Here is a 14,680-nt window from a genome sequence, read left to right on the forward strand (position 1 = left end):
TCCCATTGACACCAACAATGGGGACCAGTGACACACAATGACAGGGCACAATTCCACCTAATGATAACAACAATGTAGCACAATTCTTGCCAATGATGGGGCACAATTCCTCCCACTGACACTGGGACATTTTGTACTTCCGATAGCCATAGTTTGGCTCTCTTAAGTCTGAAGGACAGTGAACCGGTCCTTGGTTTATAACGTTAGGAGAGCCCTGCAATGTGCAAACCAGCTAAATCGAATAAATCTCTTCTTTATATTTTAAATGTCCATGCTAGTTTGCTCTTTCGGTAGAGAACCATACAGTAACTGATCAGAGATTAAAGAACTGGTGATCAGGTACTGTGTGTTCCTCTATGGAACAAAGAAAAGCCAAACTACAAATTTTTAGGAAAATAAAGTGGTAATATACCCTATGACAATCATTTTGTATATTGCAGTCTACAAATTCTTCGATGTGGTGACTGCATTCATTAACCTTTTTTGTTGACCTGTTGATCAAGACTGTAAGTCTGTTAATTTTTTGGGCTTTCCTTAATGCTGAATTCACGCTGCAACAGAGACCTGCTGAGTTGATTTACCAGCAGGTCTCCATTGCCGGCTGCGTACACACGGTCGATCCAAACCGATGAGAATGGTCCGATGGGCCGTTTCCATCGGTTCACCGATGGTCTAATGTGCGTACACACCATCGTTCCAAAAACCGATCGGGTCAGAACGCGGTGACGTAAAACACACAACGTGCTGAAAAAAAACTAGTTCAATGCTTCCAAGCATGTGTCGACTTGATTCTGAGCATGCGCGGGTTTTGAACCAATGCTTTTCTGTACTAACCATCGGTTTGGACCGATCGGTCAGCGGTCCATCGGTTCGATTTTAAAGCATGCTTTAAAATTTTGGACCGAAGAACAAAAGACAGATGGGCCATACACACGGTCGGTTTGGACCGATGAAACTGAACTTCAGTCCATTCTCATCGGTTTGGAACGACCGTGTGTACGCGGCCTTAGAGGGCAGTGTGGTGTGAGATTCATCGCATCACACGGCTCCCCCTTTGGAGCCGGAGTTAGTTGCCAGTATAGCTTGTTGGTGACCTGCACCAGACCTTGCCCTATTTATTGGGTTAACATGCCCTGGTCTGCATTGTCGTGTGTGTGTGTGTGTGTGTGTGTGTGTAGAGAGGAGTGTAAGTACCGTTACTAGTAGTCTGTAACAATATTTGGTATGTGTAGTCCCTAATCCACTTTAAGAACATTAAAAGAACAAATAATTGAATTGCTGCATATTTGCAATGTGTAAAGCTCTTTAAAAATGGTATATCCTTCCATTTGACAGAATACCAGTGACCGGCTTTGTATACACATGATGCAGTGGGGGGAGAAGAGTTGCAATTCCTGGGGATACTGTGACCCGGATTAACCTTTCAATGTAGATGGAGAGGCCTGCAGATCAATTGCTCTGTATTGATGTCTGTCATGTACTTTGATGGTGTTCACTAATGCCCAAGCTGCATGTGTGACTTTGAAGTTTTGATTGTGTTTGCCAGCGAGGGGTGCAGCTACTTAATGCTCAATATTGGTATACAGGGCACATACTTATCTATTTTAGCATATGATAGATTAACCCTTTTTTTTTTTTTTGCACATCTTCATCTTTTTTTGCCAGAAAATTACTTTAAACAGAAACAATTTTGAATGAAAACAAATGAAATATTAGGTCGCCCCTCATAAACCAGAGAACCCCAATTAAGAGCTGTAGCAATACTTATCTAGGGAAATGAAAACCAATATAAGTGAAATTAGAATGTTGCACTTAATCACTGCATTGTGTGTTGTCAACATGTCTGATGATTTATTTGTAGAAATGTGCTGCAATACTAAATAGAACTATTCTGTGTAGTTTGCAGTGATGTAGTGCTTATTTTTAATATGATCGGTTTCATAGCAACAGCAGGACGTGACCATTTCCAAGTCATTATATTAAGTATGTCAAATTTTGCTGTTTATGTGATTGTGTTGAATATTTTTGGCTGTATATTAATACTACATACAAAATGTGAGCCTACTGAATGTCAGAACTGACCTGTGTAATAATAATATTAAAAACTGTGTGTCATTTCAGAGTCCCGTTTTATACTCCTCCCTATTGTCCTCCACCACCTCCACATACATCTGCAGGAGCATAGAGATCTTGTAATGTGCGCACGTATCCTTAGCAACATGTTTTGTCTAAGCAGGAAAAGCAGCTCAGTAAGTAATTGCAAGACATTTATTATATACATTAACATACAGCATGCTGAACAGTAATCCAAAACAGGCTGTAAACTATTTCTACAGTATTCTATATATAGGAGAAGTGCACTGCAGGTGCTTGGCGTACAGCTGCAGAGCTGTTTTTGTTTTCTTTACCCCTCCACATTTTATTAAAATAGCATACTGTGGTGCTAGGCCTCATCTTTGATCACAAATTAACTTTCAAAGGTTGGAATTTATGATTACATGCTGGGTCTAATCTGATTTCTCTGTCAGATGCAGTGCCACTGTTCCTGGTTACTGATAAAGTCCCACTGACAGCAAACCGCTAAATGGAATGTTGAAATATATATTTACCCGTCAACCGATTTGTTAGCCTGTACAGCCAATCTGTATCTAAAGATTTACACACACATGCCCCATTGCATAATCCCAAATTCCCTGTTTCAGTAATGCAGTTTACTAGATCACACTTCACCCATCAGTCTATTTATTGGACTCTTAATCAGAGGCATTACCTCTGTCCAATGAGCAGGAATTGAGCAAGAAATAGAGGGGTCTTTCTGATGCCTCGTACACACCATGGCTGTGGAGTCGGAGTCAGGGAAAATTTTGGGTACCTGGAGTTGGAGTCGGCAAACAATGCACCGACTCCGACTCCTACTAAATTTAGATTGGAATAAAAAAAAAAAAGCAAGTTTAAATGTCCCAATTCACAAAAAGTTATAATTAATGACTTCTCTACTGTAAGAATAAAGACCAATGCATGCAGTGCCTCACGTAACCGCAAAACGAACACGTTAAGTGACCGTGAAGAAGCATGCTTTTCATGTGCTTCACTATATGGCACGCAACGCACAATTAGGAGCTGCAATACTTATACTTTCCATAGTGTTGTGTTCTGCTTTTACAGGGAACGCATGTTAGAGATCCAGTAAGTGTCCAAATAAAAAAATTCCAACAGGAGTTTTATAAAGCACTAAAAGAAGTTGAAAAGTATGATCGCTCATCAAAACTTACTGTTAAAGAAGCCATCCTTGTTTATCCGGAGATCGTTAGTGATGTGGCCAGAATAGTTACTGCAATGCCACCCACCCAAGTCCGTGTCGAAAGATTATTTTCAGCCCTAAAAATAATAAAGTCTGACTTAAGAGCCTCTATGAAAGAGGATCTGGCAGAGGCAATTCTCTTCCTTAGAACTCTACATTGAATTGATTTGCATTTGCTAAGCCTATAACTACATTTCAAGATTAATATAAACCATTTCTAGGTTTTACAGATTTTGTTTTTGGTTCATTATAGATAAGCTTTGTTTTTGTTCTAAAACAACCAAATAATGTGGTTTGTATTTTTGAACTGGTAAAGATCCTGATCCTGATGTTTATGCCTGCTGCTACTATCCAGCCACTTGATTGTTTTCATTGTGTTTGTCTTTTGCTTAAATTGGTGCAATACAGTAGACTGTTGGCTTCCCAGCCAGTAGTCCTGTGGTAGGTTGCGTTTCTTTCCCTCAAGGAATGTATAAAATACATTAGCATATTAATACAGAGGAGTCGGGGAGTCGGAGTCGGAAGTACATAAAACTGAGGAGTCGGAACATTTATCTACCGACTCCACAGCCCTGGTACACACGACCGGATTTTCAGGGAAAAAAAGTCAGGCAGGCTTTTTTTCTAGGAAAGTCCGGCCATGTGTAGCCTCTATTGGACTTTTTTTGTCGGAAGTCCGACGAACCTTAGATAGAGATTCTGTTCTCTTTTTGTCCGTCAGACTTCCGAAGGGCTCACGGTGGACTTTTGCACGGTCAAAAGTCTGACCGTGTTTAAAAGGCAATACTAGCACAAGAATATGATCAGAACCGCAATCCCAAAGAGTAAAACAGTGAACCTATATGTATTTAAACTGTATTTAGATTGTGTTTTATTCTAAAGCCGTGCATTTCATGTTAAGACTGGCTCCACTCAAAACAGATTTGTCTGTTTTGAGTGAATGTTACTGGTTGTCTTCCACCTTACAATAAAAAAAAACACACCATTATATGCAATAAATCCATGTGGTAGTTTGCATATTTGACACCACCAATTTACTCTATCACAGCTGAATAAAATAAAAAAAAGTGCAGCTGCCCTGTATGATGGACCCTAACATATACTGTTCAGGTTAACCTTCCTGATCAAGGATACAAATGAAAATACTATTCATTCTGGTAGGAGAGGGTTTTAGAAAGTGCCTATAATTTTTTTGGAGATGCAATTTTTAGTGAAGAATCAATTGAATCAATGGGACACAACAAGGTCCCAAGAAAAAATCTGAAGGTGAATCAACCACAGAAAATTATCAGCAATTTATAAAGACTTTATTAATGAATGCATATAGTATCAAAGAATTCCCTATAAAGTCTTTATAAATTGCTGATGGTTTTCTGTGGTTGATTCACCTTTAGATTTTCTCTTGGGACCTTCTTGTGTCCCATACCCTTTGCTTTAAGTGAAAAAGGAGGATGGCCAGGGTCAAACTCAGAAGATCCAAAAGGAAGGCTAAAGATAATGCAGAGATTAGTGCAGATGACAGACCTGAGGTAACTGCTGACACCGCCGAGTGACAGGGGTAAATCTTCCTAGGAACAGCATACAGTTTGTTAATTGAAACATAAAACAGAACCAGAAAACCATCCGCAGAGAGACATGTACTAATAACAATTATCATAGCCTTTTATTATTAATAGAATTCATTTAAAAACAAATGGGTAATGGGGCAATAATTCCATGGGGCCACATTTCTTTTTTTTTTCTTTTGCGGGGCAGAACCTCAATCGGCAGAAAAAGCCAGTGTTTGTTTTAATAATTAAGACCAGACAGGTTTAAAAAGCATTTGTGCAGAGAAGCTTAGAACAAACAAAGCGAAGTGAAATGACAAGACTGCAGAACAGTATAAAGCTATACAGCTATAAAGAAAAGGTCCACTCCACTCAGTTTGGTAATCACACCCAAACACATCTTTCAAAAAAAGCACAACTTCTAAACAAATTAAATTACCTTAATAAATACTTTTTTTTATCATTAACCTATTATTTACTCCATGATTATGTAAGAAAACCCTTACCAACACCAACAAATCCCCAATACGACTGTATGAACCCCAGTAAATGCGAAAGAGGCATTTAGGCCCCATTCACACCTGAGCGTTTTGTAGCTTGAGGCCGGGTTCACACTTGTCCGACAAACGCTCCGACATTGGGAGCTTATGTCGCATGACGTGTGAAAATCAATGTTTCCCTATGAGAGTCGTCTTAACAGGTCCAACACAAGTCGGTCCGACTTTGAAAATGTTCCCTGTACTACTTTGGTCCGACTTTTTGATCCTACTTCAGCCCACTGAATATCATTGAAGTCAGACCAAAGTAGGAGCATTGTCCTTACCATCCGACTTTCGACATCGGACATGTGATTACAGCAGCAGTAAAAGGAATTTATCTCACTCTGGCATTGTTTTGATTGGTCAAAAAACAAGTCAGACTATCACAAAGTCGGTTCAAAGTAGTATCCTGTTCATGAAAGTCGGATGGATGTAGGACCTATGTAGGACAGATGTCGCAGAGCAAAGTAGGATGAAAGTCGTACTGCTGTTGTGTAGTATAGTGTGAACCCAGCCTGAAGCCTCAAGCTACAAAACGCTGGAGGGGGAAAAAAAAAATTATTCTCTATGGAAATTATTCATATCTCCACTCCAAAACGCCAGAAGCCAAACGCCTGAAGTTTAAAAAAGTTCTGGAGCTGTTTTTGTAGCTCAGTTCGGGCAGACTTGGGCATTTTTCTGCTTTTTAAATTGGTGACAATACAGTAGACTGTTTTTAAATTGGTGACCTTTTGACCTGTACAAAAACATGGCAAAATCACGTGACTTTCTGGCTGAAAAACGATTTGCTCAGGTGTGAATGCAGCCTTAAACCTGATAAACCATTCAAATATAGTGTTGTCAATGAAATTTTAAATCCTTAAAAGTAATCTTTAACTTTCAACTAGTGAGAGATAATGTTACTGTTAAAATATATGGGCGTCAATGTTTCTGTAATAGTGTGCAGGTATCTGCTATTGGCTGTGGAGTGTAATGTAGTACCATCCTTTATGTAGACTTAAAGCCCATACACACGGTCTGACTTTTTGACAACAAACTTCAAAATGAGCAGGTTTTCAAAAAAATCCGACCGTGTGTACGCTCCATCGGACAAACTTTTTCGGTTTTCATTGGACAAACTTTTCGGCAACAAAAGTCCTTGTGTGTACAGAAGTCCATCGTACATTTGTCCAAAGTACAAGCACGCATGCTGAGAACCAATGTTAAAATTAACCAACAATAGCAGAAGTTGAACAAAGGGTGGCGGTAAAGAGCAGAAAAAAAACACATGATTTTACTAAAGTTTGTTGAAAAAGTCCTGCCATGTGTATGCATACCAAGTTCACGGCCAACGCCCTTTAAACAAAAATTCACGGAAAAGTTTGTTTGAAGTCCGACCATGTGTATGAGGCTTTAGAGAGATGTGCAAGCTTTGGGGTACAAAGGAAAAGACAGAGTTGTGATCCAAGGCAGATCAGAGAGCAAGCCGCTGCACAAGATGCATACTGTAGTGCAGCCTTTCCCCAATCAGGGTTCCATGGAACTCTAGGATTATTCTGCAGGTTACTAGGGGTTCTTTGAGCAATTTCTGCGTCTCAGAAATGAAACCAATGACAACAATGATTTGTAGGCGGAGGATTCTTCCCAATGATTACAAATGTAAAGAGTTTCCTTCCCAGTGACCATCACAGGTATGTACTCCTGAGCTGTCGATATAGCAATTATTAGCAGAGACTCTTTGAGAACGGAAAGTTATTTCAAGGATTCCTCCATGTTAAAAAGTTTGGGAATGGTTGCCCTAATGTATTGAATTTGTACGATATGCTCTGAATAAACACGGTTCTCTAGCTCTTTGAAACCCCTTTACGACCGCCAAACGGATTTATAGCAGCAGAAAAAAAGGGTGGGCTTTAATGGCCACATGCTACACATATGCATTACTGGGCAGCCAGTGTTGATAAGCTGAGAGTGCACTCACAACACACTCCCAGCACAAAGATCGAACTATCCGACAGCTCTCAGTCCAGGTTAAACGTTGGTAACTGCCGGTATTGGATTCTGATCATGTGACCACTGTGATAGTGGTCACATGATCACCAATCCTTCCTACCCCCAGGTGTTTAGAACTGTTTTAAAAGGCTTCCGTGGCAGGCAGGATAGAGTTACGGAAGAAAATCCCATTCTGTATTATTGATTGCAGAATAAATACCACATATTTAAAATTACATGTGGTTGTTTTTAAACCCAGTGCCTTTTAAGTGTTATTCATCTGTAGATATTTCTGTGTTTTAGGAAAAGTGTGCCATGAAGGAAATTGATGTGATTGTTAACAGTCTGCTGGACGTTTTACTGAGGACAATTTTGGAGATTACAAGTCGGCCTCAGCAGTCAGGCACAGCAATGAGGCTACAGTTTCAAGATGTGACTGTAAGTGTTTTTTTTTCCTGGGGTATAGAAATTCACTATGCTATAAATTTCTTATGCCGCGTGCACACGACCGTTTTTAATGTCATGGAAAAAGCAACGTTTTTCTCGACGTGATTCTTGTCAAGCCTGCCTTGCATACACACGATCGTGAAAAAAAATGCTCGAGCAAAGCGCGGTGACGTACAACACGTACGACGGCACTATAAAGGGGAAGTTCCATTCGATTGGCGACACCCTTTGGGCTGATGATGCATATTTCCCTTCTCATAACCTGCTTCTGAGCGTGCACATTTTTTTCCCTGTCGTTAAAGCCTACACACCGCTTTTCACGACGTAAAAAACGACGAGAAATAATAGAGCATGTTCTAAATTTTGAATGCCCATTTTTCACGTCGAGAAAAATGCTCTGGAGCCTACACACGGTCGTTTCTAATGACCAATTAAAAAAATTGCATTTTTCTAGTCATGTGTACTTTTTACAATGCTTGATTATTTCTGTACCAAAAGTATCTTGTGCCACATGTGTTTCTTAAAAAAAAAAAAGATGATCTGGTTAAAATACCTGCATGCTATACAAAATGTAGACTGCTACAGTACATGCATAAAGCAGAACATCTGTTCATCATATAATAATAAACAGTATGTGTGTGTACGTACAGTATAGGGAAATAACTCCTACCAAAGATAATAATGTAGCTATAACTGAGAGTTATAATATTACTTGGTTCTTAGTAGGCTTTCCCTGCCAGGCCCTGGTTGTGGACTGCCCAAACTGACGATGTATCTGCCAGCCCTGCCTGCTGAATGTGTGATGCATAATATTTAAACTTTTAGGGAAAGATAAAAAATCTTTAAATTAAATCTCATTGCGGCATGGTGCAGTGATCTTGTACTATGTTATATGTATTTGATTATATGCATAAAATATGTATAAAACTTTGAATACCTCACCACTTCCAGGTAAACTTGAGATTACCTGTAACAACCATTCAAACAAAACCGTGATTACATGGTAAAAGCCTCTAAGGGCTCATTTACACTTGCTTTGGCTTCAACACACATTAAAGCGCCTACCACTTCAACATGCTTTTATGATGTGTTTTTTGAGGCTTCGGTAGTGCTTCGATGACACTTTGGTGATGCCCTATTGAAGCTTTGTTGATGCTTGACAGATGCCCTGTGTGTGTGTGTTGATATTTCATACCCGCAATTTCTCCAAAACAAAGCGATGCTAAAGCTGAATTAAAGCCTCTCAAAAACCGCAGGTGCTTCAAGCGAGCTTTGTCATAGAGTTCTAGGGAGGCTTTGAAGATGCTTTGAAGCACTGCTAAAGCGATATGGGGTATAATTTTTGAAGCGAAGCCGAAGCAAAGCAAAAGCAAAGTGTAAACAGGACTGCAAGCTAACCATTTTATTTAGTGACAGGAGCTTTGAATGGCATTCAGAGATCCTTGTTGTTTTGAAGCAAGTGTAAACTAGCCCTTAGAGCTTTACCTTAACCACTTCCCGCCCGGTCAATAGTCAATTGACGTCCGGGAAGTGGTTCTGTAATCCTGACTGGACATCTATTGACGTCCTGCAGGATTACATGCCGGCGTGCGTCCGTGGGGGCATGCAGTGCGGCGATCGGTGATGCGGGGTGTCAGTCTGACACCCTGCATCTCCGATCTCGGTAAAGAGCCTCCGGCGGAGGCTCTTTACCACGTGATCAGCCGTGTCCAATCACGGCTAATCACGATGTAAACAAGAAGAGCCGTTGATTGGCTCTTCCTCACTCGCGTCTGACAGACGCGAGTAGAGGAGAGCCAATCGGCAGCTCTCCTGACAGGGGGGTTCGCGCTGATTGTTTATCAGCGCAGCCCACCCTCGGATGCCCACACTGGACCACCAGGGAAGCCCACACTGGACCATCAGGGAAGGGGCAATAAAAAAAATAGAATAGATGCCAATTAGTGCCCACAAATGGGCACTGACTGGCAACATGGGCACTGACCGGCCATATTATGGGATTAAAAAAGTGATTCCCAGCAATGCCATCAGTGCCACCCCTCAGTGCCCATCCATTCCCAGTGCCCACCTGTGCCACCCATAAGTGCCCATCAGTGCTGCCTATGAGTGCCACCTCATCTGTGCCCATCAGTGCCACCATATCAGTGCCCATAATCGAAGAAGAAAACTTATTTACAAAGAAAATTTACAGAAAAAAATAAAAACTAATTTTTTTTCAACATTTTCTTTTTTTTTTAGTTGTTGTGCAAAAAAATTAAATCGCAGAGGTAATCAAATACCACCAAAAGAAAGCTCTATTTGTGGGAACAAAATGATAAAAAAAAATTGTTTGGGTACAGTGTAGCATGACTGCGCAATTGTCATTCAAAGTGCGACAGCGCTGAAAGCTGAAAATTGGCTTGGGCCGGAAGGGTTCGTAAGTGCCTGGTATGGAAGTGGTTAAAGCATTTTATTCCAGTGTGAGGCTGGAGTATTGACAAAATGTCACCACAATCTTCTGTCGGGGGGACCGTTTGTGCTGCAGGAAAGTCTACTCCTCAGCCAGTGGGACCTGCTCACAGATCTCATCGGTTCCACAGCGTGTCCCTCCTCCAAGTCACTCCTTCCATTAATGGTAAGCTTGGTTTCCTATTTGCAGAGTAACAGAGTAACACGCCACACAAGCTATTTAGTAAACCCCAGATCAAGTGGTTAAGTCACAATTGCTGTGTATAAAAGGATGGATCAGATAGTCAAGCTGCAAAAGCTTTGCAGTAAGTGCTGTACCTAGATGTCAGTTGACAAAGGCTGTGCCAAAGATCACTGGACAAAGCAACCAGACTGCTGTTTTTTTTTGTTGTAAACACTAAGCATCTGAAGTAGCTTTTACAATAGTTATATAAGTGCCATTTTAATGGTCATGGCTGAGAGGGCAATCCCAATCCCAATATTTCACTGGCCTAAATTCCCTTCTAGGTCCAATTAACTTGGGCAAATGCCTTACCTATTTTTTAAAACTTCTTGCAATCGCCTTACAGCAGTCCTTCTGATTTTTTACTTTTGTTCTCTTTTTTTCTGTTCACTTTTGAATATTATTTTTTTTTTTTTTATAGCTTAAAGTGGAGTTCAACCCAAAAATGGAACTTCCACTTTTTGAAATCCCCCCCCCCCCCCCCCTGGTGTCACATTTGGCACCTTTCAGGGGGAGGGGGAGCAAATACCTGTCTAATACAGGTATTTGCTCCCACTTTCTGGCATAGATCACCTCCGTAATCTACGCCACTTCCGGCGCCTACTCTGTACCCCCCTCTGTCTTCTGGGAGAGACACAGCTCCCAGAACACAGCGGGGACCAGTGAAGGTGTGCAGCGCTACTCGAGCTTGTGCAGTAGGAAACAAGGAAGTGAAGCCGCAACGATTCATTTCCTGATTCTCTCACCGAGGATGACGGTGGGAGCAGCCGAGAGCCGGCTTCCCCTGCCGACATTGCGGGCACCATGTACAGGTAAGTGTCCATATATTAAAAGTCAGCAGCTGCTGTATTTGTAGCTGTTGGCTTTTAATATATTTTTTTTTTTTGTGGGACCTTCGCTTTAAAGTGGTTGTAAACCCTTTAAGCCTAGATTAAGGCTTACCTATAGGTGCTCAAAATATCTCCTAAACCTCCACGGTTTAGGAGATATTTCCAATAATGACAGGCGCACTTTAGAAACGACGATCGTGCCGTTCCTAAAGGAGGTCGTGCCGTGACTGGGGGCTCTCGCGAGCATGCACGGGAGTGACGTCATCACAGCTCCGGCCAATCGCAGCGATGGAGCTGCGATACCCGGAAGTAACCACCAGGAGAGATGTCGGCCATCCGAGCGGTGTACGAGGACGGCTGTGGGGGCTTCAATCTGAGGTGAGTATTACATAATGAGCTTTTTTTTCTGATATGTGGGTTTACAACCACTTTAAGGTGATTGTAAACGATCACCTTTTAAAACAACCGATTCAGTTTAAAATAGAAATGAAAGGCAAAACATTTTTGTATAGGTATGAATAAAACATAAACACTTTTTTTTTCTTTTTCTTAAGTGATCACATTCCCTCTGTTCTGAGCTGTGTAAGAGCTGAGTAGGAGGAGAAGCAGCAGTACACTGAGCTTGCCAGTGGATAGCTGTGCAGCGGGGGGTCAGGACAAGTCTGATCATTGGAGGAGAGTACACCAAGTTCCCAGCATAACTAGAGAAAACTGACCACCTCCTGCTTACTGTAGTCAGTTGTTAATAGGAAAGCATGGGAACTAGCAGGAACACCAGGGATGTCACACAAAGGAAGTAATACAAAGAGAAGTGGATACTTTATCATATAAGTACATGTTACAGCAGGCACATATCAGGAATATGAAATGTTGGGGTATCAAACGCTTTTAAGCTTATTAACCACAAGTACAGTACAAGCTCTTTAATGCATAAGGCCAAATATTTTATGTTCGTTAGTTATTGGTAATGAGGATCTTATGTCACATTATCTATCCTATTCATTCTAAATTAAGTCTGTCTGATAGCTATGGGTAATTATGTTTTTGCATTTATTTTTTCCTTTTAGGGGGAGTTTGTGGCATCTTTGCTCTCTCTGTTGAGACAAATGACAGACAGACATTACCAACAACTTCTTGAGAGCTTCAACACCAAGGAAGAACTAAGGGTATGCCTCTTGACTTAAATATTTATTTTTGTTTTTACTTCTTTTTTTGTAACCTGACAACTAAGATCGGTGCGGTGTTCATAAGCTGTCAAATATACCTGCTTTTTTTTTTTTTTTTTAAATCTCTTCTGGTTTAATGTAGGTGACTATACAAGTAAATCATGTAGAAATTAAGTTAAGGAAACTGTTATGTGCACAAAATAGGATAATGAGGAATGTACGGCTATATGGGGTATAATAGTGGGCAGTATGTGCAAGTAACTAATGTGGGAAGTATGATGTCAAGTAGTGTGTGCAGGTGAGGAGTGCAAGGGGGAATGACATGGGTCAGTATGTGCAGGAGAGGAGTGTGTGGTGTATAGTACAGTATAGTATAGGCAGTATGTTTAGGGGAGAAGTGTGGAGTTGTGGTCATGATTAGAATGTTTAGGAGAGAAGTGCAAAGATGTATGTTCATGAGTAGCATTACTGGGAGAGGAGTGGAGAGGGTATGAGAGCAGGTAGAAGGCTTTGGAGCAGCAAGAGGAGAGTGAGGAGGGTATGTCAGTAGGTGCTATGTGCAGGAAGAGGAGAGTGTGGCATAAAGGTGATGGATGATACAGCTGTGCATTAACGTGAAGGATCAGAGTTGCATCTTCAGGGAGCAACAACCAGCCCCATACCTCTGTGCTACAGAGAAGTCGCTGGGTAGGAGACAGCTGCACACTGAGCAAAGCTGTTTTTCTCTGGTCTCATTGCTAACAGATTTCAGATGTGGTCAAAGAAGATGCCTCGGGTGGCAAAGGAGAGAGGGGAAGGAGGTGGGGCATGTGTAGTAGGAATGGCTTGCTCCATACTCTGAAGGAACCTTGGGCCAGAAGCAGTGTAGAAAGAGGGGTGGGAAGCCAGGGACAGGCAGTAGCACAGCTCAGAGATGTGGAGTCTGCTCTTATGTCCCCTGGTTCTCCTACAGGAAGTGCCAACAAAGAGAAGGATGAGATTGTAGCAGTACCCCCATAGGAGCTGCTGAGTATTGTGGTCCGTCTTTCACCCTGTCCCAGCCTGGCACACACTTGTCATTCATCCAGAGACATGAAGCAGTCCTTGCGCTTTGTTTTTATGTTTTTTTCAAGGGAGATTGAACTTGGATAGGGATGGGGACTTCTGAGCTGCCCATGGAATCAAACATCAACAATTGGGACTTTATATACATCCTGTGTATACATCACTCCTTTTGTCGTCCTGCACATCGCTTCCTCTCTTTCCTTCTCCAGACTAGCTAGCACTGATTTGTTAGGCCAGACACTGGCTCAGCTAGGGCTAAAGCAAGTTCCCTTTACAGGCAGGGACCACTGCCCCTATGGTGTAGCAAATAGAAAAATCCCAGTGCTAGCTGTCCCTGTGGCTACTGCTCCCAGTACCACCTCTTCAGGAACTGCCAGTCCTCCTGGCTGCAGCTGCATCACTCCACTGCCCATGACACCACCATTCTCCAGATTGGCTCTGCACCCATCCCAGGCTGCTGCTTAGTCCTCTCAGGCATGCCTCCCAGTCCTTTCAATGGTGTGCTCACTCACCAGCCCTCCTGACTGCCTCTGTGGGACTCCTGGAGACTTGCTCGGCAGTGTTCTCCCGCTGTCCTCTCTTGCTCCTCCTGTGCCTCCTGTACAGGCTACCTCCGTGAGTTTTTAGAGGGTCCCATCCTCGAGCCAAGGCCAAAGGTCGCCCCCCCCCCCCAGACTAGAGAGATCCCTCAAAGGCCCTGATAGCCTAACACTCCATCTCTATTCTTCCACCCGATCAATTCCTCTCCAGCTGGGCTGACCATTTGTATTTAAGGAGACCTGCCCCCTGCCAATCCAAGTTGGGTATTGGTCAGGGCTCCCTAGAATACCCCAGAGGGCTCCACCTCCCCTTCACCCCCTCTTTCTAGAAAGCACTAGAAGATTCTATAAAGAAGTAAGAGGTCCTAGTGATGCCAACTATGAGTCACCCAGCACTACCCTGAGCCACTCCCAGCAAAGATCAAACACACCCAGGCTTGGCTGTCAACCAAGCCTGAAAATGTACTTACTCTAGGGAAAAAACCCTGCACTAATTCCCAAGCACACTAAAGGATAGAATGGCATTGGGCAATAGTGGGGAAACGGTGGAGAGAGTAAGGGTATTAGAAAGTCGGATAGACAAAAAGGAGGAGGAGCACTACTGAGTGGGGAATCCAAAACTGTTTAA

General features: G+C 42.1%; 1 protein-coding gene across 2 annotated transcripts in view; it reads left to right on the plus strand.

Annotated features, from left to right (window-relative positions):
* DOCK4 (dedicator of cytokinesis 4) overlaps nucleotides 1-14,680 on the plus strand; it is a 407,978-nt gene that overhangs the window by 232,855 nt on the left and 160,443 nt on the right. For both annotated transcript variants that reach the window (XM_040343815.1, XM_040343816.1), the window contains exons 24-26: nucleotides 2,122-2,249; nucleotides 7,659-7,793; nucleotides 12,371-12,469. In XM_040343815.1, coding sequence (XP_040199749.1) covers nucleotides 2,122-2,249; nucleotides 7,659-7,793; nucleotides 12,371-12,469 — 362 coding nt within the window. The remainder of the gene's footprint in view (nucleotides 1-2,121; nucleotides 2,250-7,658; nucleotides 7,794-12,370; nucleotides 12,470-14,680) is intronic.

This window comes from Rana temporaria, chromosome 3 (genome assembly GCF_905171775.1).
Source record: "Rana temporaria chromosome 3, aRanTem1.1, whole genome shotgun sequence".
Taxonomy (NCBI): domain Eukaryota; kingdom Metazoa; phylum Chordata; class Amphibia; order Anura; family Ranidae; genus Rana; species Rana temporaria.